At 45.5% G+C, this 26,535-nt stretch overlaps 1 protein-coding gene across 1 annotated transcript in view; it reads left to right on the top strand.

Moving 5' to 3' along the window:
* The window catches only part of LOC145507483 (Fc receptor-like protein 2), a 62,746-nt gene extending 39,813 nt beyond the window's left edge, over nt 1–22,933 (top strand). Inside the window, exon 8 of the mRNA XM_081494047.1 lies at nt 22,661–22,933. Coding sequence (XP_081350173.1) covers nt 22,661–22,782 — 122 coding nt within the window. The 3' untranslated portion in view covers nt 22,783–22,933. The remainder of the gene's footprint in view (nt 1–22,660) is intronic.
* The last annotated feature ends 3,602 nt before the right edge of the window (nt 22,934–26,535 follow it).

The following is a 26,535-nucleotide window of genomic DNA, read 5'->3' as shown; positions in this document are numbered from 1 at the left end:
ATCACGATGGCAGCCAGTCTGCCACCATCCAGGCCATTTGATCCAGCTGATCCCTTCCCTTTCTAGATGAAGAAAACTGAAGGCTAGAGAGAGGAGGTGACTTGCCCAAGCTCACTGTTCTCGTGGGAGCAGAGTGGAACCAGCTCTGTAACACCCCATGCTTCTTTCTAGCATTTAGAATCCTTCCAACTATTTCAACCATTTTATGTATAAGGGTTATTTTTTTTTTACCATTTAGATTATAAGTTCTGTATAGGTACTATCACATTTGTTTTCTCCACACCATCCCCAGCACCTGACAGAGTCCCTGAAATATGGGAGAGTGCTCTATAAATATTTTTTGACAGACTCACTAGAGTATGAGCCTCACGAGAACAAGACTAATAGCCAGCATTTAACAGAAACCTATGTGTGCCAAGCAGTGTTCAAAGAATTTATTTGTGTTAGTTCATTTAATCCCCAGAATAACCCTGAGTCAGCGCTCTTCTCAGCTTTGCCATCTTAGAGAAGACAACTCAGCCCAGAGAGATTAAGTACATTACCCAGGATCACAGAGGAAGTGGCAGACCTGTGTCTCTAACCCAGGCACCGTATTTCAGACCCCACTCTTTTATTCACCATAAAATACCACCTCTTCATCCATCTCTTCTGTATTCACAGCTAACACACGGATGGCACTCAATACCTATTTGTAAAATAAGTGCCACAGCAACAGACAAGAGCCCAAGTCTATGACTCTTCCAGCATCAGGTAGTCCCGCTGTTTGCACCACATAGGTGGCCACTGTCCCAGCTCCAATAAGGCGTGCTGGATCCCCTCTGGCTGAGAGAAAGGGCTAACTGGCTTCTTTCTTGTTCTGCCCGAGCCTTCCTCCTTCAGCTCGGTCTTCCAGAGTCAGGCCCGTCTGTTAGGAAAGAGCGCCCTCTGCTGACACGGACGAGCTCTCGCTGAGTCTGTCCTTTCTGTGTTGCTGAGTGAGCCGTGAGAAAGATTCAGCCGGTTCCAGCCCTAGCCCGCTGACACATCACCCCCTGCTGCTACTTTCCGATTAATCTTAAAACTAAGCCAGACGGAGAACTGAGGTTACTGAAGAATGAGCATGCTTTAGCCCTGCATCTCGTTGCCTGTCCGCTCCTCTAGCTGAGACGCCCCTTGGCCACCTTCTGTCCCTTCCTGCTCCTTCCCCACTATGGAGTCCCCGTTGAAAAATCCCACACAAATTGCATCACTTTGTTATTAATGTAGGGCCTCTGATTTTCCTAACGGTTGATTTTCTGAGATTCTTTCTCTGATCCTTATTTTCTTACCAGCTCCTCTCCTGTTTTCACATACGGTCTCAGTGAACCCTGTGTTTTCCTTGCAGCCACACAGACCCACATTCAGCCTGGAATGGCTCCCTGGGGAGCCTTGCCTGTTCCAATCCCCCTGCTCCAGTGGGGCTACATCCAGCGTGTGGCAATGAGGATGATTTCCTTTGGGCTGAAATTCCAGAACTGAACCTAAAGGGGAGGAGAGATGTGGTGAAGTGTCATCACTGGGTGAGGATTGGAGGGATCTCCTAGCCACTCCAGCCCCTGCTGAGGTCCTAAGGACAAGACGAATGACAAGTGATATTATTGTCATTCATTTTATATTTTTCCTTTGTAAGTTTTTAAAAATCATATAAAAAAGGAATCCAAGGGGCACCGGGACAGAAACTGACAGACATAGATAAGCATCTACCCAACAGCCATGGTCCAGATACAGCATGGCAAACCATTGGTCATACAGAACAAGAGCAGGTGAGGGAGATTTTTGGACATCAGAGGGGTAGACTCCCTGAAAAAGCATTGGACACATGGCCTCTGAGTGATGCAGTTCTGACCATCCATATTGGAGAACTGTGGGAAGGTAGTTCAGTGACCTCATGACACAGAAGAGCTGGGTGGATGATATCTAATGTTTTCCACAAATCTCTCAGTTGATTTCATTTCCTTCTACTGAATCCCTATCCAGCATAGAGTGAAAAAAAGAGCCAGATGCCTCTGGCACCTCTACTCCATCTGCCCATCACATTGCTCCCTTTCCAAATTCCACACTTATGGGCATCAGTGGGCTGGACCAGAGGTTGTGTCCTGGATGTCTCTCCTCTGGAGCCCTCCAAGACTCTACAACTTCCACTTTCCTGACTTCATTTCCAAGGAGGGAGCAAATGAAACCTGTATGAGAAACCATCTCTCTTCTTTCCACTTCCCTGTAATATCAGATCCATATACTGTTCACAAATCCTGGTTGTGCTTATCAGGATCTTTAGCTGTAGTTAATACTCCAAGTAAAAAATAATTCGTTATTTTTGCCTCATTAAACTGTAGGCAAATTATTCTCTGCTCCATTACCTGTAACTAACATAAAGGTTGCTTCATTGCTATTCAATAACTAATGGTGGAAGAGATGAAACACTTGCTCAAAAGATAAGTTGCCCCTTGGATTTCCAGCATCCGGTTCTTTTTTTTCACTCTATCCTGGATAGGGATTCAGTAGAAGGATATGAAATCAACTGAGAGATTTATGGAAAACATTAGATATCATCCACTCAACTCTTTTTTTTTTTAAATTAGTTTGTTTATCTATTTTTTAACTTTACAATATTGTATTTGTTTTGCCATACAAAACATGAATCCACCATGGGTGTACATGTTTTCCCCTTCCAGAACTCCCCTCCCACCTCCCTCCCCATCCCATCCCTCCAGGTCATCCCGGTGCACCAGCCCTGAGCACCCTGTATCATGCATCGAACCATCCACTCAACTCTTATGTGTCATGAAGTCACTGAATTAGTTTCCCACAGTCCTCCAACATGGATGGTCAGAAACGGTTAGGAATCCACCTGCCAGTGCAGGGGACACGGGAAGATTTCACATGCTGCAGGGCAACTAAGTACATGTGCCACAACTACTGAGCCCCCACACCCTAGAGCCTATCCTTTGCAACAAGAGAAGCCACCACAAGAAGAAGCCTGAGCACCACAAGGAAGAGTGGCCCCAACTTGCCACAAGTAGAGAAGTCCACGTGCAGCAACAAAGACCCCAGGACAGCCCTAAATACATAATTTTAAAATAATAATAATAATAAGTTGCCTCTTCTCTGGGCTACCATGAGAGCCCACCCAAGCACACATGTCAGATCACCTGAAGTGGGATATCATTGTCCCTGGAGAGGACCTGCTCATGCTTGCCCACTCAGTTCTGCCAAAAAAAGCTTCCAGGATCTCCTATGAAAGGACCTGCTCAGTCTGCTGCCAGCCTCAGGAACTATGCTCTTTTGTATATCATGCACTCCTAGGATGGACAGTATTCCTGGCCCTCCTGCAAAGTATTGACAGAAGCCCTGTGACAGCCTCAAAGACACACTGCTTAGATCTCCCTTTAAGAGAGAGCCTGCCCCAAAGTGTACACCTTGAAGATCCACCACAGCTTTTGAACCAGTGCTATACTCTCACCAGGTGGCTCCAGCCATGAGCACTGCAGGGGTGCTGTTGATCCTGGGAGAGGGACACTAATGCACGTTCCCAAGCCTCCAGAAATCAGAGCATTTGTGCTATGATTTCAACATGCTCAGAAATATTTCCCTGGATGTGTCTCTGATTTTTTCTCAACACGATTTAGAAGAAAGGTCGAAGGAGAGTGTCTGCCACATAGACAGACGAAGACTTGAGGTGAGAGTGTGAGGATCCAGACAGCCAGGGGAAGCGCCTTTACTATGTACACATCATTGTGTAAAGCAGTGGAAAACTGTATTCCCTGGAATCCCCAAAGGTGCTGACGACTGTGAGAAAAGCTGCAATTGTCTGTGTGAGCAGAGTGAGTTATATTTCCCAGGGAATAGGGTGTAGCAAAAATGTTTGCAGGTCTGGAGGTGTGTGTGTGTGTGTGTGTGTGTGTGTGTGTGTGTGTGGTCAGGAAGGGAGAACTCCGTAATAGGGAGATGCCTAGAAGGGCAGAGAAGTGCACAGGGAACCCTGGGATATGGAGAGTGGAAAAGAGAGGAAAGAGTTGGTTCTAGACCCACTGCCTGGTGAAGGAGAGGGGCTGAAGCTAAGAGGAATGTCTAAAGAAGACTGCGTTGTGTGAACATACGCCTTCTGGTGAAATGTTTGAGATACTTTCAATTGCATTTTTCTACCAGATGCTATTTCTTTAAATATGACTTAGTCTAGGGATTGTGCCCCAAAAGTAATAATCTGGCCACATTTTGTGTGGGCACCTCCTCCCTTGTGCCCTAAGGATTTACACTCTGGGCCAGTGGTTCTTCATGAGGTCCCATGACCTTACCAGGGGTGCTGAGCTGTGAAGACCTAACTCAGGGACCAGTATGATGCTGAAACTAAGCCTGATTTACAAGGTACAATTAAGTCAATCTGTCTGAGTTGTGTTTATGTACACAGCTGTTCCTGGGCTGCCTGTCATTATACAGGGATGGTACATATGCTGGGTTTTCCCTGTGGGTTGGTGGCAAAGAATTCACCTGCAATTCAGGAGCTGCAGGAGACGCAGGTTTGATCCCTGGGTCAGGAAGATTCCCTGGAGGAGGAAATGGCAACCCACTCCAGTATTCTTGCCTGGAGAATCCCATGGACAGAGGAGCCTGATGGGCTACAGTCCATGAGGTTGCAAACAGTCAGACACGACTAAAGCAACTTAGCATGTATGCATGATTCATATGCTTCAGGGTAAATGAACATTTAATGAGCTCCTGCTGAATGCCAGGCACTGAGTGCTCAATGGCACCTTTCTCATTTGAACTTCAGATCAGTGGTCCATGGCCTGGATACAGAGCCCATTCTTGCAGAATTCTTGCTGAAAAGGAAAGTTAACAGAATTGACATCATTTAAGTGCCCTTTTCCAGGAACCCATATGTCCTGATTCTACCATTTCTCTCTACCTTCTGGCTACAAAGTAGTTTCTTAAAAAGTGTTCTGTGGAAAAGGATTCTGATGTCTTACTTACTTAAAGCCGATGAGTTAGTGCATGAGACTCTAAGATAGACAGAGGTTCAGTTTAACATTGCCTACATTAGGGAAGAACCAGAAACAGTTAAATGTGCACCAGCAAAGAACCGATTAAGTCTATCATTGTACATCAGGACAATGACATATTAAACTGTTTCTAAAGATCTGTGCTACTTTGGATAAAATCAAATACCCCTAAGGAATACAGGCATATTCAAATTCTCCAACTTTTCTTAAGCCACTCCACGACAGTTTAAAAATGCAAAATCTTTATTAAAATGAAGAAATATTGCTTGCTATTCTAGGCAGTTTTAAAAATACTGGTTTATGAAATGATTACACACATGGCAGAAGAAAAGAAGAGAAATGTGTGAGGAAAAATAAAGTGCAATGAAAAGAAAAAAGAAGTAGATCTACATGTAATGACTGGAAATATGCTCAAGATACAGTATACTGCTTAGCAAGAAAAGCAAACAGTAGAATAATATGCGTAGAATAATCCCCTCTGATTAATTAAATTACATGGACTGTTTTCAAATTTCATCTCAAGTCCCAAAGCTGAAAACTACATTCTAAAGGGAAGTGCCAAACACAACTTGCTGAACTTGTGAAAGGATGGCAAAACTTGTCTTTCAACCCTCACCCAGTTGGTGACCATCCTCCTTCCCCTTCTCTCCCACCACCACCCCCCCCAACCCCAGCCAGAGAAAGGACTAGAAATTTGAAGTTTAGGTTACTCATATGAGTAGAGTTTTAGGGTGATTTTCTTTCCCTCTCAAACAAGCAAATAAGTGAAACTCTGGAAGAATAATTCACAAGATCAGAAGTGCCCACAGGGAAGGGAAACTGGTTGCTCACTGCCTCACTGAAAACCTGCTGAATTGTAGCTTCTCGTATGTTTACCTAGGTGCACCACAGCATGACCAAGGTAAGAGAGTTACCTAGGTCATGTGAGAGTTCTGGGCAAATGACTGCTGCCTAAGAACCACTGGCTGGAGCTGGACATGACAGAAGGAAGAGGAGAGGGGGGTCAGTGGTTTGGCGAGCTGCACTTCCACTCTTCAATGAGTCAAGGCTGTTTTTGATGAATTTCCAAGGAGCCTAGCAGAAGCTATGGACAGTAGCCATACTAGAACCACTTTGATGCGATTCCATCCAAGAAGATTGCCCACTGGGGTGAAGGGAGTCCACCAGTAAGAGGCTATGGTTTATACCTACAGAAGCATGACCTAAGGGAGGCTCACAAGGGGTCAGCCAGCAGGAAAGTGGACAGTGAGGAGGTGCCTGTGACAGACCTCCCAAGAACCTTCTGCCATACTAGAGAAGGTATAGCAACCGTAATAGCCAAGAGAGAACTACAAAGAGGAGTCACTGGATAAAAAGAACTCTATCGCTCTTCCTCTGGCCCTAGAAGGAGGAGGAGGAGACAGAAAGAGAATGAATGGCCCCTTTTTCACTGCAGGTTTCTGAGCCACAGGTCAAGCCAATGATTGGGGAAGGGAGAAGCTTTGAATTGGATGTGACACTTAAGTTTTAAATTGAGCTAAACTAGACTATTTTTTCAATGCCTGAAAGTGGTCAGAAAGCTATTGTGTCAGCTTCAGGGGCAATCTTCAGGGGCAAGTCAGAGAGCTTCTATATAATGTGATAGATAGCAGCAGCAGAGCTAAGAGAAAAATGAAACTGTTTCTTGTTTCAAGTTCAACCCATTCAATACAACTATATATATATAGCTATTCTTCTACAACCACAAAAGAATTCTAGAGAAACACAAAAGAAAATGAAAGTGGATACCTCTGCAACCAGAAGGGATAAATGGAGTGAGGCCTTGACTTTTCAGTTGTACTTGTCATATGTTATTCAGATGTTTCATAACAACTTTGTATTACCTCTATAATTTAAAGAATAAATTGTCTAAAATGTGAGTGTAGTAACCAAGGTGTCTAGCCCAGAATCCTGTAGTCCCTCCACCAGCTGGTGAGTTTTAGGAGGAGAAGGGTTTGTTTGGTGATGCAATGGTAGCCCAATGGCCGCAGGAGAAAAGAACATCTTCATTTGTAGTATTTGCTGATTCCCATGGTGTAAAAAGGCTTCCCAGGTGGGGCTAAAGGTAAAGAACCTGCCTGCCTATGCAGGAGACATAAGAGACGCGGGTTTGATCCCTAGATCAGGAAGATCCCCTGGAGGAGGAAATGGGAGCCAACTCCAGTATTCTTGTCTGAAGAATCCCAGAATCTATGGAGGAGCCTTGCAGTTTATAGCGTCGCAAAGAGCCAGACAAGACTGAAGCAACTTAGCATGCATGGTATAAACACAGCAGCAACAGTTGATTTCAAACTACCAACAGTTTAACTACTAACTGTTACCAAATCCCTGGCTATTTAACCATCAACTTAATCCAGCTCCGGCACACCAGAAGAGCACTGCATGGGAGGCAATAGCCAATGTCTTTTCCCTGGCCCCTGGCAGTTTATCTCTAGGTTCTGTTAATTACCATCAGATTAACAGGCCAGCTTCTGCCCAGGAGTGATAAAGTGTCACCAGTTTCAGGGCATTTCAGCGGGCCAGCCTACTGCCCCCTATAACATTTGAGCCAAGTGGAAGATTCTAGGAGAGTTGGGAGGGCAATAGGAAGAAGGGTGTGTCAGAAGACGGAGAGCTGGGGCTTCCCTGGTGGTTCAGTGGCTAAGGCTCTGTACTCCCAATGCAGGGAGCCCAGGTGTGATTCCTGGTCAACTAAAAATCCTGCATACTGTAACTAAGATCTGGCACAGCCAAATAAATAATTAATTAAGAAAAATAGCTGTTATCATGTCTACCTTCCAGGGCAGGAAACTGAGACTTAAATTAAACAACTTACTCAAGACCTTCAAGTTCATTCCTGGTAAAACTGAGATTCAAACCAACATTTTAGTCCAAAGCAAGGCTAGATTTCTGCACAGCTGCATTAAGCCTCATCTCAGAGTGAGGCAGAGTCCCCCACAGTAAACCAGGAGCCAGTAGCAGATGTTGAAATCTGACCTGACAGTGTCCAAGTCTAAGTGCCCCCTTCTTGTCTCCTACCAGGACAGGATTGCTGGATCTGGCTACAGCTGCTGCTTGGAGATAGAGTCTAATCCAGTGCTCTCTAACATTGCTATGGGAACTTTTGGGCTTCCTAGGTGGCCCAAGTGGTAAAGAACCAGCCTGCCAAAGCAGGAGACATAAGAGACGTGGATTCAGTCCCCTATTTGAGAAGATTCCCTGGAGGAGGGCATGGCAACCCACTCCAGTATTCTTGCCTGGAGAATCCCATGGACAGAGGAGCCTGGAGGGCAATAGTCCATAGGGTCACAAAGAGTCGGACACGACTGAAGTGACTTAGCACTCACGCAAGTATGAAGGGACTTTGGGTATGTTGTTTCATCTCTCCTGGTCTCAGTCTGTCACTTGTAAAAGTAGAGAATTGGATCGAATAATCTCTAAGAATGAGAGATCCTTGTTGACACATCCATTTTCTCTATCAGTGCAAATACCAGGAAGCCTGGGGAAATGAGTATCTACTTTATGTAACAGTCATTCCACAAATACATATCAGTATGGATCAGGCATCATTCTGAAAGACCCTGAGGATATGCTCTTTTCTAAGAAAAAGTTGAGGTCTTCAGAAATCAGAAAAGAGAAATGAACTGGTCAAGGAAATTAGCAATTTCACTCATACATGTACTGAGGGCTGGACATTTCACAAGGTCTGGGGAACCCACTTAAAAGTCAGATTATTATAACAAGAGAGGGAAGGCCTGTGGAGTCAGGCTGGCCTGTGGAATTATATGGCCTGGGGCAGGCCATCTCCAAACCTCTGTTCCTATCTTTAATTCAGTGTGTTACTCACTCAGTCGTGTCCAATTCTTTGCAGCCCCATGAACTGTAGCCTGCTAGGCTCCTCTGTCCTTGGGATTCTCCAGGCAAGAATACTGGAGTGGGTTGCCATGCCCTTCTCCAGGGGATCTTCCTGACCCAGGGATTGAACCCAGGTCTCCCACGTTGCAGGTGGATTCTTTACCATCTGAGCCACCAGGGAAGCTCTTTAATTCAGGGATAGTGGCAAATTCCCTTCCCTGAATAAGATTGAGATCCTCTAAGTCTTGAACTTAGCACAGACTCAAGCATGAGTGGACCCTCAATAAATGATGGCTATACTGATGATAGAGGCTTCCTTGATGGCTCAGCAGGTAAAGAATTCACCTGCAATGCAAGAGACACAAGAGACATAGGTTCGATCCCTGAGTCGGGAAGATCTCCTAGAGAAGGAAATGGCAACCCATTCTAGTACTCTTGCCTGAAAAATCCCATGGACAGAGGAGCCTGGTGGACTACAGTCCATGGGGTTGCAAAGAGTTAGACACAACGGAGCAACTAAGCAGAAGCAGCATGCTGATGATACAGAAACAGTACTTTATCGGGATCCCACAGGCACAGTTGTTCAGGGATGGGCAGAACCCACAAGACTATTCCAATGGAGTAAGGAAGTAGTTGAGCTTCTGGGAGGAGGCAGCAGAGGTATTACCTTTCATGACTCAGCAAAATCTATGTGCCACAATAGATCTGGGTGCCTGAAGGTCCAGAGCCTCTGGGGAGGATGAAGAAAGAAGATGATACCACTGCCAGGTTTCCTTGAGCTCTGTAGCGATGACAGCCCCTGATTCTCCAGCTTTGGACAGCTGGGGAATCTCCCCTTGATACACCTCCAAGCTTTGAAGAGAGAAAATCCAGCAAAATATATTGCTGATTTCAGGGCCTTCCCACACCTGTTCTGCACCCTTGACCCCAGACCTCTGAACATGTTCACATTATTCCCACCTCTGTCTAAACTCCAAGGGAAAGCCTATTGCTTTTCAGAGCTCTTTCTCTCCCTCCATATATATATCAAGTTACTCATTGGTACCTCATTCCTGCTCTCTGAAAAGCAACACTAGGGACTTTCCCAGTGGCCTAGTGGTTAAGACTTCATGGTCTCAATGCAGGGGGCATGGGTTCAATCCCTAGCTAGGGAAATAATACCCCATGTGCTTCATGGTGTGGCCAAAATTTTTTAAAAAAGAAAGAAAGAAAAGCAACACTAGGGAACATATGTCCATCAGGGTGGCATGCTCTGTGGCTTCTTCTTTGTTGCCTTCCACTTATGGAGGTTGGAAAGCTTCTCCCGCAGCTAGAAGTGGCTGGCAAAATCTAAGGAGACATCTGCTAGGAGTTTTCTGGAAAATCTTTTGCTTCCTCAAGTAACAGAGGCAGTTTGTGCCACTGATTTTCCTCCTTTCTCCCTTGAGTAGTTGTGTCATACTCAAAGTTGGGGTAGCTCTCCTGTGACCTCAGGGTGACAGACATGAGAATGAAAAGCTAAGATGCTAAAGATGGTGAAAGAGCCCAGATCCTTAACTGAGCTGCCTATGCCCAGAATGCTTGTTTGTAAATCATAAACACCCTCAGATCAAAAGCCAATGTTAGTCGAGTATTCTATTTCCCGTAAACAGAAGCATTTTCTTGGAAACAGAAACAAGAGCAAACAGGTAGAATCAAGTAAGCCAGCAATTCAGACATAAAATATTAGAGAAGACAGGGCTAATAAACAGCACAACCGACTTGTCCTGATTTGCCTTGGATTTTCTTGGCTTGGGCGTTGAAAGTCCCACACCCTGGAACTCGACGTCAGGTAAACAAGAATAGCTGATTGCCCTACTTAGACATACCATCAGTTCATAGACGAAAGTGTTAAGCCCCAAGGAAGAAAGAGGTGTGCCCAGGATAACACAGGTTGTAGTCAATCCTAGACTTTCCTAACTCTACATGGAGGGCTCTTCAGTCATGTTGCAAATCCACAAAGACATGCTATCCTTCTCTAGAATCCGAAACTACCAAAATTACCTCCTCCCACTGGAAAATATGTGATTTCCTGGAACTACTAATTAGGACCTGTTTCAGTCTAGTGTATAAGCCATAGCTTCTGTGAATGCTGATGAGTCTAGGTGGATGAGGCAAAACCTACATCTGCCAAGTTGGAGGGAGCAAGACCACCTCTCGGCTCCTGAAATGGGCTGGGACAGGTACAGAGTCTCTGCTCATCAGACGTCATGCTTCTTGGTGATGAATGGCTTAATGTTAATTTAACAGTCACAGGAGATAAGCAGCACTGTCAGCCCTCTGCTCCTTGTGGCTTCACATTCAACAAACACTTACTAGGGCTTGACTATGAGTAGAGCGTGGGGGCTTGTGGTTCAGTCTGTTTGAGTTGAATACGGGAGCTAGGGATTTCACTCTGTTATTTCACTAAACTTTCAAAAATAGTCCTGTGAGATAGGTACAATGCTATTATCTCCACTTCATGGATGAAGACATTTTTCCAAAGACCCAGCTTGCTTGGTGACTTCGGATTCAAAGTCTCTGTATTTTGCCTCAGTGTTGTGTTCCTTCTATACCCCCTCCGCCCTCCCTCTCCTTTCTCCTCTGGCTCTCCTGATCATTTCTCCTTTCTGCACCCTTCTCTGGGCTCACACTTACCCCTCTTGATCCTCGGGGGACACAGAAGAGCAGCAACCAGCTGTAGCATGCCTTCTTGTACATATAAAGTAGACTCTGGGTAACCACCCAGAGAGATGCTCAGGCTGGGATTCTGTGGAGCAAGACTGTGTGATCCCCATAAACACTGATGTTAACACTTCACACTCATGGATGGATGGATCAGAGTTGTCAAATACCTGTAACTACATCCCAGGCCCAGTGCTCACATTATGATAAATAGTTTGATATCATTTATTCACACAGTTCTCTGGGTTACAAACTCTCTGAGCCTCAGTTTCCTCATTTGTCAAATGAGCGTGGGATTACTCACCCTATAGGTTGTTATGAAAGACTGCCTAAGAGAAACCAGCAAACAGGATGCTCTCATCCCGCAGAAGAAAAGGATGGCATTCAGTTCCTGATAGCCTCTTCCTATAAACTTTTCAGAAGCACCTGCGCCACCCCACACCACTCCCACACACACACACACTTCCTCTGGACACATGGGAGGTCTCCAGTGCTCCTGTCAAGGGGCACCACACCGACAGCACCAAGACTCCCCCCAGCTTCTGGCTTGGAATTCAGGGGCTTCTTGACACTGTGGGGACCTCACCCTTGGGAATTAGCTGTCTTTTTCCTTTTGCAGTCAGTTTTCTCCTCAGACCCAAGAGGACAATTTTCTCTGTCTGCCTTTTTTTTTCTTTTTTGAATAGGCTCCTATCATGCTAGTCACTTGCCTTCAGGAGAAAATTAGAGGGATTGGAATTAGGAGAGAGAGCTGGGTGGGATCATGAGGTAAGAGAAATACAGAGTAGTAAAGAAAGCTTCAGTTACACGAGATAAGTTCTAGATCTCTAGAACATAATACCTAGAGTTAGCAACATTGTATTGTGCACTTGAATTTTTTTTTAAGACAGCAGATCTCATGTTAAGTGTTCTGCTACAACAAAAACAAACGAGAAAACTACTGTCCTAGTGGCCGGAGTGACTGTTAGCTTTGGCCAGCAGATGGCAGCATGGCACCACAGAATCTGATGCAAACCTTCTAGGGGGACTCCAAAGGGTCCAGAACTAGAAGACAGGAGGAACAACAGGAAGCATGGGATGGGTTCGGAGCAGGGAGCAGAGAGGGAGAAGCTGTGACCAGAACCCACAGCAGGAGGGTCAGTAGGGAGACTGCTAGACATAGAGCCTCAGCTCTGGAGTTTCACTCCTGGGACGGCTTCAGCAGGACCCAGTACATCCACTGGGACCCAATCCTAATATCAAGACCTCACTGTCATCTAGGCTTCGGGTGACTTTCAGCAAGTCATTTCACTTCTCTCAGTCTGTAAAAGGAAGCTGCCACAGTCCACTCAGGCTGGCCACAACACCAGAACACGGACTGGGTGTCTTAAACAGCAGACATTTATTTTCTCACAGTCCTGAAATCGAAGACTGAGGTGCCTCAGAGTTGGTTTCTGATGAGACCTCCTTTCCTGGCTTTTTGCTTTGTCCTCACATGTCCTCTGGGATGGGGGCAGGTGTGGGGAGTCACTGGATAAAGAGAGGAAAACTCTCTCACGTCTCTTGCTCTTATAAGGACACCAGTCTTATCAGATTAGGACCCCATCCTTAATTACTTCATTTAATCTTACTTTCCTGCTTATACGCCTTATCTCCAAATACAGTCACGTTGGGAGTTAGGGTTCCAACATACAGATCTGGGGAGAACACAATTTGGTCCCTAACAGAAGCTATTAATAACAACAATACATATTGGACATGGGTGCTATGGGAATCCCCCATAAAAATAAATAGAAGACAAACTATATAATTCTGTCCATTCTAGTCAATGACTAGAGACCGATTTATAATTCCCTAAGCCCAGAGAGGTTTCAGGAAGGAAGGAGAACTCTGTGTTCAGGAATGATGGTATCCTTTTAACTCATGTCAGGCAGGCCCAGGTTTCCCTCCCTGAAAGATGAGCTATTTAATATCATACGCTTCCTTCTTGAAGATCATAGCAAGACTGCCTAAGACAAGACCTTAGGAAGGACTTCCTGGTACCCAAGAGGCATTAGGCAGAGTAAATTCTCTCCTTTCTCTTCCCACTGGAGATTGATGACTAGGGGAAAGTGTCTTGCTTGAGTCTTTGTCATCTATCTGGGCAAGATAGTATTGATGCAAAGGGAGCAGACCTCATTCAGGCAGCCTCAACCTGGGAAGACAGCTAACCTCCTCAAGGTCAGGACCGTGGGAAACCTATTTGGAACCTGTGGGGTCTTGCTGGAAGGTGATAGGTGGGGTAGGTGTGGCTTGGGAAGGATCTTCAATAAAAGTGTATAGCATGGGGAGTTCTGCAGCATCCCAGTGGTTAAGACTCCACATTTCCACTGCAGGGGGGCCTGGGTCCCATCCCTGGGAGGGGAACTAAGATCCTGCATGCCAGGTAGGATAGCCAAAAAAAACAAACCAAGAAAGTGTACAGCATGACTCTTGCACTTGGATCTTCCTCCACTTGCTTCCTTCCAGTGACTCCATCCAAACACACTTCTCCATCCCAACAGGCACTCCTCTCTCCACTTACGGCGCCAGCTGGAAATGAAGAATCTTAAAGATTGGCCACGTGCTTCCACTGTCGTCAGGGACTGTGGGAAGTGTGAGAGAGAGAAGGGGAGCAGAGGTGGGATGCTAGGAAGTCAACATCACAGTCATTTGTATTATCGTCCTCATTTATCATTATCAACAACAGCCCCCATTCTTTAACTCCCTGGGGGTGGGGGGCAGGGTCTGGACTTGCTAGAGAGGGCCCTGTTCAGTTAATGCTGAGTAGTTCTGGCCCTATGGGGACACCTAGCATTGCCAGGGAAATAGGCCAATCAGTGTCACGTGCGAGGTACTCAATGTATGCCTGGCACTTTGTAGGTTTTTGAAAACTTCACGGAGATGGTAAGCATGGCTCAGGCAGTCTGGGAAGGCTTCATCTATGAGGAACTGAACGAAAAGTAGCCATTAGACAAGAGAATAGAAGGACAATGCAGGCAGGAGGGATGCTGTGAGCAAATGCATAGGGGAAGGACAAGACTTGCCTTGTTCAGGAGCCTCAGTGGCTAGTGCTGAGACAAGAGAGGGAGAAGTGAGTGATTTCTCTGGGAACAGTTCTTGGAGAGTCTTGAATGTCAAGTGGGCATTTAGATTTCCCTCATGAGGCCTTGGAGTGCTCCGCTCTCTGCCTGGAGCTAAGACCTAACATTTTTAGCCCAGTCTCTACACACGTATTTCCTCCCCCACTGTCTCCCCAAAGATTAGACCAGGGATTCACATCCTTTTGCATGTAACATCAGTGTGACTTAGAGCAAATTTTGAGCCCTCTATGTCCCAGCGTCTGTGCCAGGAAATCAAAAACGCAGAAGTGTGCCCTGCAAATTCAGTCTAATGATGGAGACAACAATGAACATATGATGTGACCAAAGCCATGCTAGAGGGCTACTCAAGCCCATTGGAGAGATAGTTATCTCAGCTAGAGAAACTGCACGCCTTCCTCTTGGGTCCAGAAGGCCCAGCATGGATGTGGGGAGGACCCTCAGCTGCCCTTCGCTTCCCCAGCTTTCCCATCCCAGCTTCCCTGTCTGTGTACTCACGTGAGATCATAAGTCACAGCACCACAAACCACTCCAGAGTGTGTAATAACTGAATTATTTACCGATGACCCTGGCTAAATGTTCAGAGGGATAAATGATTAAGCCACAGATCTGTCAAAAAGTTCTCATAAATAAGTAATTCGGTGCCGCTTTAATGGGTTTTGTAAATTACTCATCTGTGCCATTGCGGGATCACTCTCTGGGGTAAATTCCTCACACATGCTGATTTACTGCTGCTGTCTGGACAGGATGGGACAAATTCTGCCAGCCAGCTGGGTAGATCCCCAGGTGCCAGGCCACCTGGCAGAGTCCCCAGAGATGAGGACATCTTCCGGTGTCACCTCACAGGAATGTTGGGTCAGAGGTAGGCTAGACTTCTTGGCTACCTGGAGTTTCAGGATAACTGCAGTGCCCAGGGTTCTTTTCTTACAAACATTCGCCCAGCGAGAATGCCCTAAACACCCACCGTGTCCCAGGCTCTGTGCCAGGAAACCAAAATGCAGAAGTGTGCCCTGCAAGTACAATCTAATGATGGAGACAAGAATGGCCATAACGATGTGATCAAAGTCATGCTAGAGGGCTACTTGATCCCACTGGAGAGAGAGCTATCTCAGCTGGAGAAACTGGGGACGGCTCCTGAGTGTGGGGTTTAAGAGTGTTCACTGTTTACAGAGGCCTGGTTCCAACTCAGTCAAGACGGGCTGTGCAGCGTTGCTGTGATAACAAACAGCCCTGTAGGCTCCCTGTCGATCACGAAGACTTACTCCGGCTCAGCTGAGGGCTCTACTCCACCCCCCCACCCCATGCTCCTGCCAGGACCCAGGCTGATGGGACAGCACCCCCGGGGACGCTGCCAGGCACTGTGGCCGAGGAAGAAGAGAATGTAGCAGAGCACACCCTGGCTCCTAGAGCTGCTGACAAGGAGGGTCACTTCTCCTCCCATTTCACTGACCAGAGAAGTCACATAGTCTTGCTCGAGTGTGACAGAGACAACCTAGAGAAAAAGAAAGAGACAGGGACAGATTGAGAGACAGAAATATTTGTGAACAGCCCTAAGGCTTACCCTAAGTACAAATTCTGACTCTATGAACTTAATTAGCTGTGCAGCCATGGGCAAGTTCCTGAACTTTTTTATCTTTTAATTTCTTCAACTGTAAAATGGGGATATTAATAATAACTACTGGGGACTTCCCGGCTGGTTGAGTGGTGAAGACTCCACAATTCCACTGCAGGGGGCACAGGTTCAACCCCTGGTCAGGGAACTAGATCCCACATGCTGCACAGTGTAACCAAAAATAGTAATAACTACTAGTTTGTGGAGGATTAAGTGAGATCACCCATGTTACACACTGACCACTGTGCCTGCCTGCCACATGGTAAGTGCTCAGAAGCTTGGTTGGCTACTGTTATTGCAGTTTCCATTATCAGTAGAAGTAGTATTAATACCCTGTTGTTCAATCGCTAAGTTGTGTCGACTTTGTGACACCATGGACTGCAGCACACCGGGCTTCCCTGTTCTTCACCATCTCCGGGAGCTTGCTCAAATTCATGTCCATCGAGTCAGTGATGCCATCCAACCATCTCATCCTCTGTCACCCGCTTCTCCTCCTGCCCTCAATCTTTCCCAGCATCAGGCTCTTTTCCAATGAGGTGGCTCTTCACATCAGGTGGCCAAAGTATCGGTGCGTCAGCTTCAGCATCAGTAACATCCTAGTAGAAGCTGAATACTGAAGAGTGAACGGGTTCCCAGTGGCCCGGGAAGAAGGGGAGGAGCATCAGGTGTGGTGTGGGCTTCCTCTGCCTTCCCAGAGGCTGGAGAAGCATCTGCTCCTGTGGTTTTCACAGCAGCCCAAGTGGGTGCCAAGCGAACAGGAGAAAAAGATCTTGTAAATCAGCCTGTTTTCTCTGAATGTTTCAAGCTGACTGGTAGAGACCCAAACCCATTGCTGGAAGGAGGGCCCTGAACTGTCATTGACCACCAAGGCTCTGTGCCTTCCTCAACTTTCATGGGACACAGATGCATAGAACAGTCTTATGGACTCTGAGGGAGAAGGTGAGGGTGGGACGTTCTGGGAGAATAGCATTGAAACATGTATATTATCATATGTGAAACAGAACACCATTCCATGTTTGATGCATGAGACAAATGCTCAGGGCTGGGGCAATGGGATGACCCAGAGGGATGGGATGGGGAGGGAGGTGGGAAGGGGGTCCAGGAAGGGGAACACATGTAAACCCATGGCTGATCCATGTCAATGTATGGCAAAACTACTACAATATTGTAAAGTAATTAGCCCCCAACTAAAATAAATAAATTTATTTAAAAAAAAAAAAAAGACTTGACCAAATAATAAGAAAACAATGAATCAGATTGCTAAGGCACGGGGTGGAAGAGAGGATAAAAACCACTGAACTGTACACTATAAAATGGTGAATTTTATGTTATGTAACATTTTGTTATGTGAATCATGTATCAATGAAAATTAATCAATAACCTGCTGAATAAAGATTATACAATCACAAAAAAAAAAAAACTTTCATGGGGATTATGAGGCTAACGAGTGCCTATTGTTTAGCTTATCAAGGCGATCACTCTGGGCCCACAGGTCATAGCCCTGTCCACCCTGCCTGAGTAAGTCCAGGGCCACCTCAAGGTTTATCTCCACTCTAAAACTGAGGACATGATTTCCCATCTTTCATAATCCAACCACCTCACATTTACTCACAGCCTGGCAGGCTGCACAGGAGCATCAGTCAACTCTTTACTCAGTTCATTTCACACCAAGTCCCTACCCTGAGTGAGGGGTTGTGCTGGGAGAGGTGGGGCCTCAGACATCTCTACGGTACCTTCTGGGCCTCCTGGAAACATGCCAGCTACTAGGGAAGATTAGACATGGATGCTGGGAAATGATGATAAAATGTGCTACAGGCATTAAGGGTCAATGGAAGAAGAACAGTCCTCTGATAACAGGCAACAGGTAAAGGAAAAGCTGTACCTCAGAGGTTCTCCTTACCCACCTTCCAGCCCTGAGAACATGGTCTTGACCTTGGACATGGCAGGTACTTCAGGGCCATCAGGGTCCGATCATTGAGCAGAGGTGAACCAGACAGCTACAGAGGTGAGAAGAGTGGGACAGGAGAGTGTGAAAAAGATGCTGTGTTTGCAGAAGCAAAAGAGACTAGGCCTGGTGGGACAGGATAAGGATGAGGACAATGACAAGCTTTTGCTCCTCACATGTAATACATCTCATAGTAAAATCAACACAAATTTTTGCTGTGTATCTACTATGTTTCATGAACCAGGGTTATATACTTTCATGCTATGATTTATTTACTCCTCAAAGCAGCCCTTTGCTTGTATTTTGTAAAGTTTGCTTCCCAGATGAACAAAATGAGGCCCAAGGAAAGAACTGGCTCACACACTGATGAGTGCGGAGCCAGGATACACAATCTGGTCGTGGGAATGCTGCCTCCAGAGTTTTGCTGTTCCCCTTACAACCGTCTTCCGGAGCCCCAGTGAACCTCTTAAAACACTCAGATTGTGTTGTTCCTCAGCCTAAAACCCTTCAATGGCAGCCATCCCCAGAATAAAGTCAAAACATTTAGTATGACATACAAGTCCCTCCATGTCTGGCTAGGGATGTCTTCAGTCTTCTATCATATCAATCTCAGTTATCATTGTCTGCATCTGTATTGGAAGAGCTAGTATTTATGGAGCATCTGCTACAAACCAAGTGCTTCCTCCATGGCTCAGTTGTAAAGAATCTGCCTGCAGTGCAGGAGACACGGGGTTGCATGTTTGATCCCTAGGTTGGGAAATCCCATGGACAGAGGAGCCTGGGACTGCAAAGTGTCAGACAAGACTGAGCACACACACACACACTCACATTATGTACCAGACACTTAACAAACATTTCACATATATTGTTGTTTCATCCTCATGACAACCCCCTGAGGCAAATACCACTGCAGCCATACTTTAAGGGTAAGGAAACAGATTCATAGAATGGCTTAGTAATTTGCCCAGGGTCACATATCTTGCAGAATCTGGGAGTCACACCCAAGCAGTTCACTTCTAGGACAGAAATGCCGATCTCTTTGTGATCCCCACAGCCAGTTCAGGTTTCCATGATTTGACTTATAGTCTTTCTTCCTTTTTTATCTAAAATATCATTTTCTTCTTTCTTCCCTAGATAAAGATCACTTATCATGTAGGTCCTAATGTTGGACTTCTTTTTAAAGTAACTTTTCCCCCTACATTAGGTTAGAGCTTTTAGACTTTTCTAGAGAATATTGCTATGGAAGCAGGTGAGCATCTCTACGTGATGACTTCTGCTGATGTGTCTATCTCCCCTTTTAGAATTAAAGCAACATGAGGACAGACTCGACCATATCCACCTTTATTTCTCCAGTCTGAAGGAAAAAGCTTGACCCTACTTCCCCCTCCAGATACCATTGATTTCTTCCTTTTCTTTATAGTGAAACTTCTCAAACAGTTGTCTGGACTCACTGTTTCTTATATGTCTCTCCTCACCTTTCTGGAACCCACTTCAGCCAGGCCTCAGCCCTCCTAACTCCACCAAAGAAGTTTATATCAAGGTCACCCAGGACTTCCTTATTTTCATTGTTATCTTGACCTACCAGCAGCCTTTGACACAGCTGACCACTCATTCCTGCTAGAAATTCCTTCTTCCCTTGCTTAGCACACCTCACTGCCTTGAGTTTCTCTCCATTCTCCTTCTAAGTCTCCTCTGCTCATTCCCTTTCATCTCCTTGACCTCTAAACATTGGAGTGTCCTCCAGTTCTATCTTTGGATCTCTTCACTTTTCTTATCTACACTCACTCACATCTTAGGTGATCTCATCCGGTCTCATGACTTTAAATACCATCTATATGCTAATGACTCCCAAATTTATATCTTCTGCTCAGAATATTCTCTCCTGAATTCTCGATTCTGTTAGCCAACTATTTACTGGCTAGCTCTACTTGGGTGTCTGAAACACACCTCAAACTTAGCATGTTTAAAACCAAGCTCCTGATCGTCCCTCGTGGCCTTCCCCCTCCTCCATTGAGACCTGCCCCTTCTGCCTTCTTCCCTGTCTCAGGAAATGACAGTGCCTCCTCCTTGCAGACACTAGATCCTGAGAGTCATCCTTGACTCTGCTGTTTCTCCCACACCTCACTTGTAATCTGTCAATGAATCATGTCCATTCTACCGTCAAAGTAAATCTAGACTACTCTCACCCCTCTCACCAGCTCTCACCTTGGTCCAAGTAAGTCACTCTTACGTGATTGTTGAGCCGCACCCCACCCGCCACTCGGCCTGCCTGCTTCTGCCTGTTTCCCCGTAGCTGCCAAAATGTTTCTGTGAAAATATGTCAGGCAGCATCATTATCATTCCTCTGCTCACTACCTTCCATTGGCAGCACAACACATCATATCAATATTAAATATCAATATCATATCAGTATTAAAACTTGGAGTCTTTGCAATGATCGCTGAGGGCTTTCTGACCTTTTCCTTTCTGTTCCTTGATGGGTCTCCTCACCCTCTGGGCTCAAGTGACACTCTTCTCTCTACACTGTTTCTCAGACACATTAGACATGTGCCCACCTTATGGCTTTAGCACTTGCTATGCCCTTTCTAGAATGCTCTCCCCACATTTCTGCACATCTAACTCCCTCACCTCCTATAGTTCTTCATTATGTGTCACCTCTTCCATGCATCTTTGCCAGGGCAACCTCCCCTAACATTTTCTATTCCCTCTTTTTACTTTATCTCCTTGTGTGCATGCTAAGTCACTTCAGTCATATCTGACTCTTTGCAACCCTAGGGGCTGTAGACTGCCAATCTCCTCTGTCCATGGGATTCTCCAGGCAAGAATACTGGAGTGGGTTGCCATGCCCTCCTCCAGGGGATCATCCAGACCCTGGGATTGAATCCGCATCTCTTACGTCTCCTGCACTGGCAGGAGTGTTCTTTACCACTAGCACCACCTAGGAAGCCCATTTATCTCTTAGCTACATTTAATTATTTGTAACTTATTTTGTTAAATATGATATTTATTTGCTGATTTATCTTTGTCTGTGCCCAGTCTTAGTTGCAGCACTCAGGATCTTTTGGGCTTCTCTCTAGCTGTTGCTTAGTTGCCTCATGGCATGTGGGTTCAATCCCAGGGTTTGGAATATCCCCTAGAGAAGGAAATGGCAACCCACTCCACTACTCTTGCCTAAAAATCCTATAGACAGAAGAGCCTGGTGGGCTACAGTCCGTGGGGCCACAAAGAGCTGGACACAACCAAGCACACACACACAGCACAACACAGCATGTGGGATATTAGTTCACCAGCCTGGGATCAAATCCACGTCCCCTGCATTGGAAGGCAGATTTTCAACCACTGGACTACCAGAGAAGTCCCTATCTGTAACTTATTTGTAATATTGTCTATTTACCCCAAAATAAATGCAGAAGCTTTGGGGGTTTTTTGACTGGCTAGTTAGCTGGTTTGCTTTCCTGATAGCTCAGTTGGTAAAGAATCTGCCTGCAACGCAGGAGACCCCAGTTCGATCCCTGGGTTGGGAAGATCCCCTGGAGAAGGGAAAGGGTGCCCACTCCAGTATTCTGGCCTAGAGAATTCCATGGACTGTATAGTCCTTGGGGTCACAAAGAGTTGGACATGACCGAGCAACTGTCTTTCACTTTTGTTTTAATCACTGTTGTTTCTCCAATGCTAGTACAATACTTAGCACATCGTAGGTACTCAATAAATATTGGATGACTAAATGAACAAATCTTTGTAACTCTAGCACCTAGACAAACATTTGTGGCACGACTTTCTCCATTGGCAGCAAGCACTGCACATTTTCAAAGCATCAGATGCCACTCCATTCACATGTAAATGCAGAAACACAGCCTCAAGCCAAAGAGAAATTACTTTTGTGTTCTCCTGTATGTGTGGATTGTCTATGCCTCTGTCCAGAGGAGAACAGACAGTTGACTGGAATGTAGTTCACTTACACATAGAAGAAATGACTTGAAAACTAGCTACTTGATGAGTAAAGTTCTGGAAAATGCTCTCTTCAAAAGGAGAGAGGCAGTTTCTTGCTCACCTGGGAGGAAATTTCTGGTTTATTGTGTTTCTCTCCAAAGTTATGGCTTTCCAATCCTGCCAGAAGCCACCAAGGGAGCACTGCCTTTCAGAATGGGGCTTCCAATTCTGAAAAATTAATTTTAAATAGAGACACACTACACCTCCCCACAGAGCACTTAACAGAAAAGTGCTACTTAGACTCAGCTTGGCTGCCAAGTCTGCTCAGGCTGGGGGACCATTGGTGGGTGGCTCTCAGTCCCACTAACCCATCCCCATAGACCCAGTCTGGCTCCCAGCCCCTCCTCCCTCCCAGAATCACTACAAACAGTCCTGACTTCTCTTTTAAACGGTTGATATTCCTCATCACCCATTTAAATTCCACACAAATTTACTAATGCCTGTTTTTCACCTTCCACTGTACTAGGTATTGGGAGAAGGTATGAAGACAGAATGAATGTTCCATCATTTCATGAATTAAAATTGGAGAAGCTATATCATAGGATCCTTCAAGAAGCACCATATTCTTCATTAACTCACACTGATTGATTGCAGCCACAGAGCCAAGAACTGTGTACAAGTCAGCAGACACAGTGTATATATTTATTAAACATATTGGATACTAAGAAAAGGCTTTAAATGTCAAACAAGCCAAGAGGCAGTTTGCTGTAGTGGCAATAACATGTCACTGGGATTCTTACAATCTGTGTTCATGGTCCATCACTGCTGTTTCTATGCTATGGATAAGTTTTCTTGTTTTCCTCATCTGCAAAATAGAAATAATAATAACTCTACTACCTACTTCACAGGGCTATCATTTACAGGGATGGATGTGTCATTATTTAAATTGCTATTGCTTCTCGTACAACTGCTGCTGCTACCAAACACAGTCATTATTCTAGGAAGGGTTCCCCAGGAAGGCTTTCTGGGGGAGGTAGAACCTGGAACCTGGTCTGTCGCCATCTCAGTTTAACCATTCTTATCTACAGGCTGACCTCTACCCACTGCAGGCAGTAAGCTCTCTAACCACAAGTCTGCTGTTTAATATCTTTATTATGGACTTCCTTGGTGGCCTGGTAGCTAAGAATCCGCCTGCCAATACGGGGGACTTAGGTTTGCTCCCTGGTCCGGGAAGACACCACTAAGCCAGTTTGACACAACTTCTGAAGCCCATGTGCCCTAGAGCCCGTCCTCCACAACAAGAGAAGCCACTGCAGTGATAAGACCGTGTACTGAAACTAGAGAGTAGTTCCCACTTGTTGCAACTAGGGAAAGCCTGTAGGCAACAACCAAGATCCAGAGCAGCCAAATGTAAATAAATTATTTAATTTTTAAAATATCCTTATTACAACACAGATCACTCCCCTGCTTCCAGCCTTCTAACTCCCCCTCACCATCAAGATAAAATCCAAACACCTCCAATGATTTCTGTGATGCTGGGAAGTCCTCTCCAATCTCAGTTCCTGCCAAAGCTGTCCTTAAACCCGCATTCTGCCTTTCTCAAGATACCCCTGGCTCACAGACCTAGGTCAGCCCATGCTCCTCTCCAGATGAAGCCCAGCCAACTCCTCTCTTCACCCATCTCACATCTAGTCAACTTTCAAGACATGACTCAAGAGCCACCTCCTCCAGAAAGCCTTTCCTGACCCCCAAGTTGAGTTTTGTACTTCACCTCTGTTATCCCACTGTGCCCTAGGCTGACATCTACCTGTACCTCAGCACTTACCATGGTGCTTTGTTATTGCACGCTCATCTGTTCCTTCAGTCTGCAAACTTCTTGAGGACCTGGAAGATGACTTGCACCTCTGAATCCCCAGAACACTCAGAAGTCTCTTAAAAAAAAAAAAAAATTTTACTAAGTGAAAATATTAGCAATGGAAAAGAGCAGAATCAGTGGAGAGACGTGAAAAAGGTATTCCAGGCAGTGCGGTCAGGAGAAATAAAGATGCGCAAGCTGGAATGGGGTGATGCGGTGAGGTGGAAGCGTAATAAGCAGGCAAGTGGGTCCAGAGCCTCTGCTCTAAGTGATGATTAGGAAATAGGACTGGGAGGCATGATAGTGCTGGTCACGGTTACTGTGAATGCTGGACCTGATCCCATAGGATATAATGTGGGCCTGACAAGGCAGCACTATTCTTTTTTTTTTTTTGTAAGGCGAACTGATACACTCTATGCTTTTTTTTAAATGTTTTTATTTTTTAAAATAAATACAAATAAATAAACATTTATTTATTTATTCTAGTTCTGCTGAGTCTTTGTTGCTGCACACAAGCTTTCTCTAGTTGCAGTGAGTGGGGGCTACTCTTCTTTGAGGCATGTGGGCTTCTCACTGCGGTGGGTTATCTTGCTGCAGGGCACGGGCTTTAGGTGCTTGGGCTTCAGTAGTTGGGCTTAGTTGTTCCGAGGCATGTGGGATCTTCTTGGGATTGAACCAATGTCCCTTGCATTGCAAGGTGGATTCTTAAACCACTGACTCACCAGGGAAGCCCCAAGGCAGCAGTATTCTGAGACATTTAAGGAGGGAAGGGATGGGACCTGGGTGCCTGGCCTGTGTGCAGGAAGGGTATCTGGAGAAGAGACTTGGTTGGTACCAGATTTGGCAGTGATGAGGGCAGGTCAGACACAAACTTGGTGAAGAGATTTTGTGGATACAATTAAGGTCCCAGATCAGTTGACTTTGAGTTAATTAAAAGGGAGATTATTCTGAGCTTGTTTAATCAGAAAAAAACCCTTAATAAAAGAACTGGGCCCTCACTGGAAAAAGAGATTCAAAGCAGCAAAAACAATCTCCTGCTGTCCTTAAAGAAGAGGACATTCATAGTGTGAGTGGCCTATGGAGAGAGTTGGCTTCTAGGAGCTGACTGCCTCAGTCCCACAACCACAAGGAATTGAGCAGAAAACCTCTTCACAGTCTCCATGACAAAGCCCTACAGACTTCCCTACAGTTGGTAAGGAATCTTCCTGCAATGCAGGAGACCCCAGTTCGATTCCTGGTCAGGAAGATCCCCTGGAAGAAGGGAAAGGCTACCCACTCCAGTATTCTGGCCTAGAGAATTCCATGGACTGTATGTATAGTCCATGCAGTGGCAAAGAGTCAGCTTTCACTCTCACAGACTTCCCAGGACACTTTCCCTACATCCTAGGCTCTAGACCCCCTGGGCTAGTAATTACCTACTCCTATTACCCAATTCCAGCTTCATCCCTTTCTTTCTGCCCAGACTTCTGACTGCTAGGTTTGTGGTATTTGATTACACAGCAATATATCACTAATCTAAGGGATCTCGAGTCAGCAACGTAGCATCAAAGAAATGTGTTGCAGAGTGAGCTTCTGTAGGGTCTTTTTCATAAAGAAGACTCCACAGCGAAGCACAACTACAGCTCTCCTAGTTCAAAACATCCCCAAGGGCAGAGACCACATCTCCTGCCACCTGTGGATCCTTTCTGCCTACCCCACTGCTTTACTTCCAGGCCCCTACATTTCTCAGGTATTAATGAAACTGTAAATTGGTTAAGGTCTTCAAGGCTCTCCTCTCCTCTCAAGAGAACAGGCACTGGAAACAACCCAAGGGTGTCTCTTTAGAGGATTTGTTAAATAAATCATGTTATTTCCACATAAGGAAGTACTATGAAGCTATTAAAGTGGGGGGAAAAGGAAGCCATCTTTAGAGCTATGGGGAAAATCTCCTGGCTATATTGTTAGGTGAAATAAGAGAGGGGTAGAACACTGAACATACTACCTTTTGTCTAAGAAAAAGTGAAAGTGAAAGTCGCTCAGTCGTGTCCGGCTCTTTGAAACCCCATGGACTATATAGTCCATGGAATTCTCCAGGCCAGAATACTGGAGTGGGTAGCCTTTCCCTCCTCCAGGGGATCTTCCCAATGCAGGGATCAAGCCCAGGTCTCCCATATTGCAGGTGGATTCTTTACCAGCTGGGCCACAAGGGACGCTGTCTAAGAAAAGAAGACTATAAACTCATGCATCTGTATGGGCTTGTGAAGCCACTGGAAAGACAGAGCAAAAGCAAATTAATCCAGTTCCCTAAAAGAGATGGAATGGGGGGGGTGGAGTTGGAGAGCAGAGATAATAAAGATGGTAAAAATGAGACTCCTCAATACATTCCTTTTTATATCATTCTTTAAATCTTTGAACCTATTCAAAATAAATTATTTAAAGGTACTGAGCAAGGAAAAAGTATTTTTTTCTACTTCCTTAATGCTGTATCTATATGAGACGATGGATGTTCACTAAAACTCTTGTGGTAATCATTTCATGATGTACGTAAGTCAAATCATTATGCTGTA

The sequence above is a fragment of the Giraffa tippelskirchi genome, chromosome 5, assembly GCF_054371585.1.
Source record: "Giraffa tippelskirchi isolate mGirTip1 chromosome 5, T2T-mGirTip1v1.2.pri, whole genome shotgun sequence".
NCBI classification, from domain to species: Eukaryota; Metazoa; Chordata; class Mammalia; order Artiodactyla; family Giraffidae; genus Giraffa; species Giraffa tippelskirchi.
This window is presented reverse-complemented; position numbering and strand designations above follow the sequence as displayed.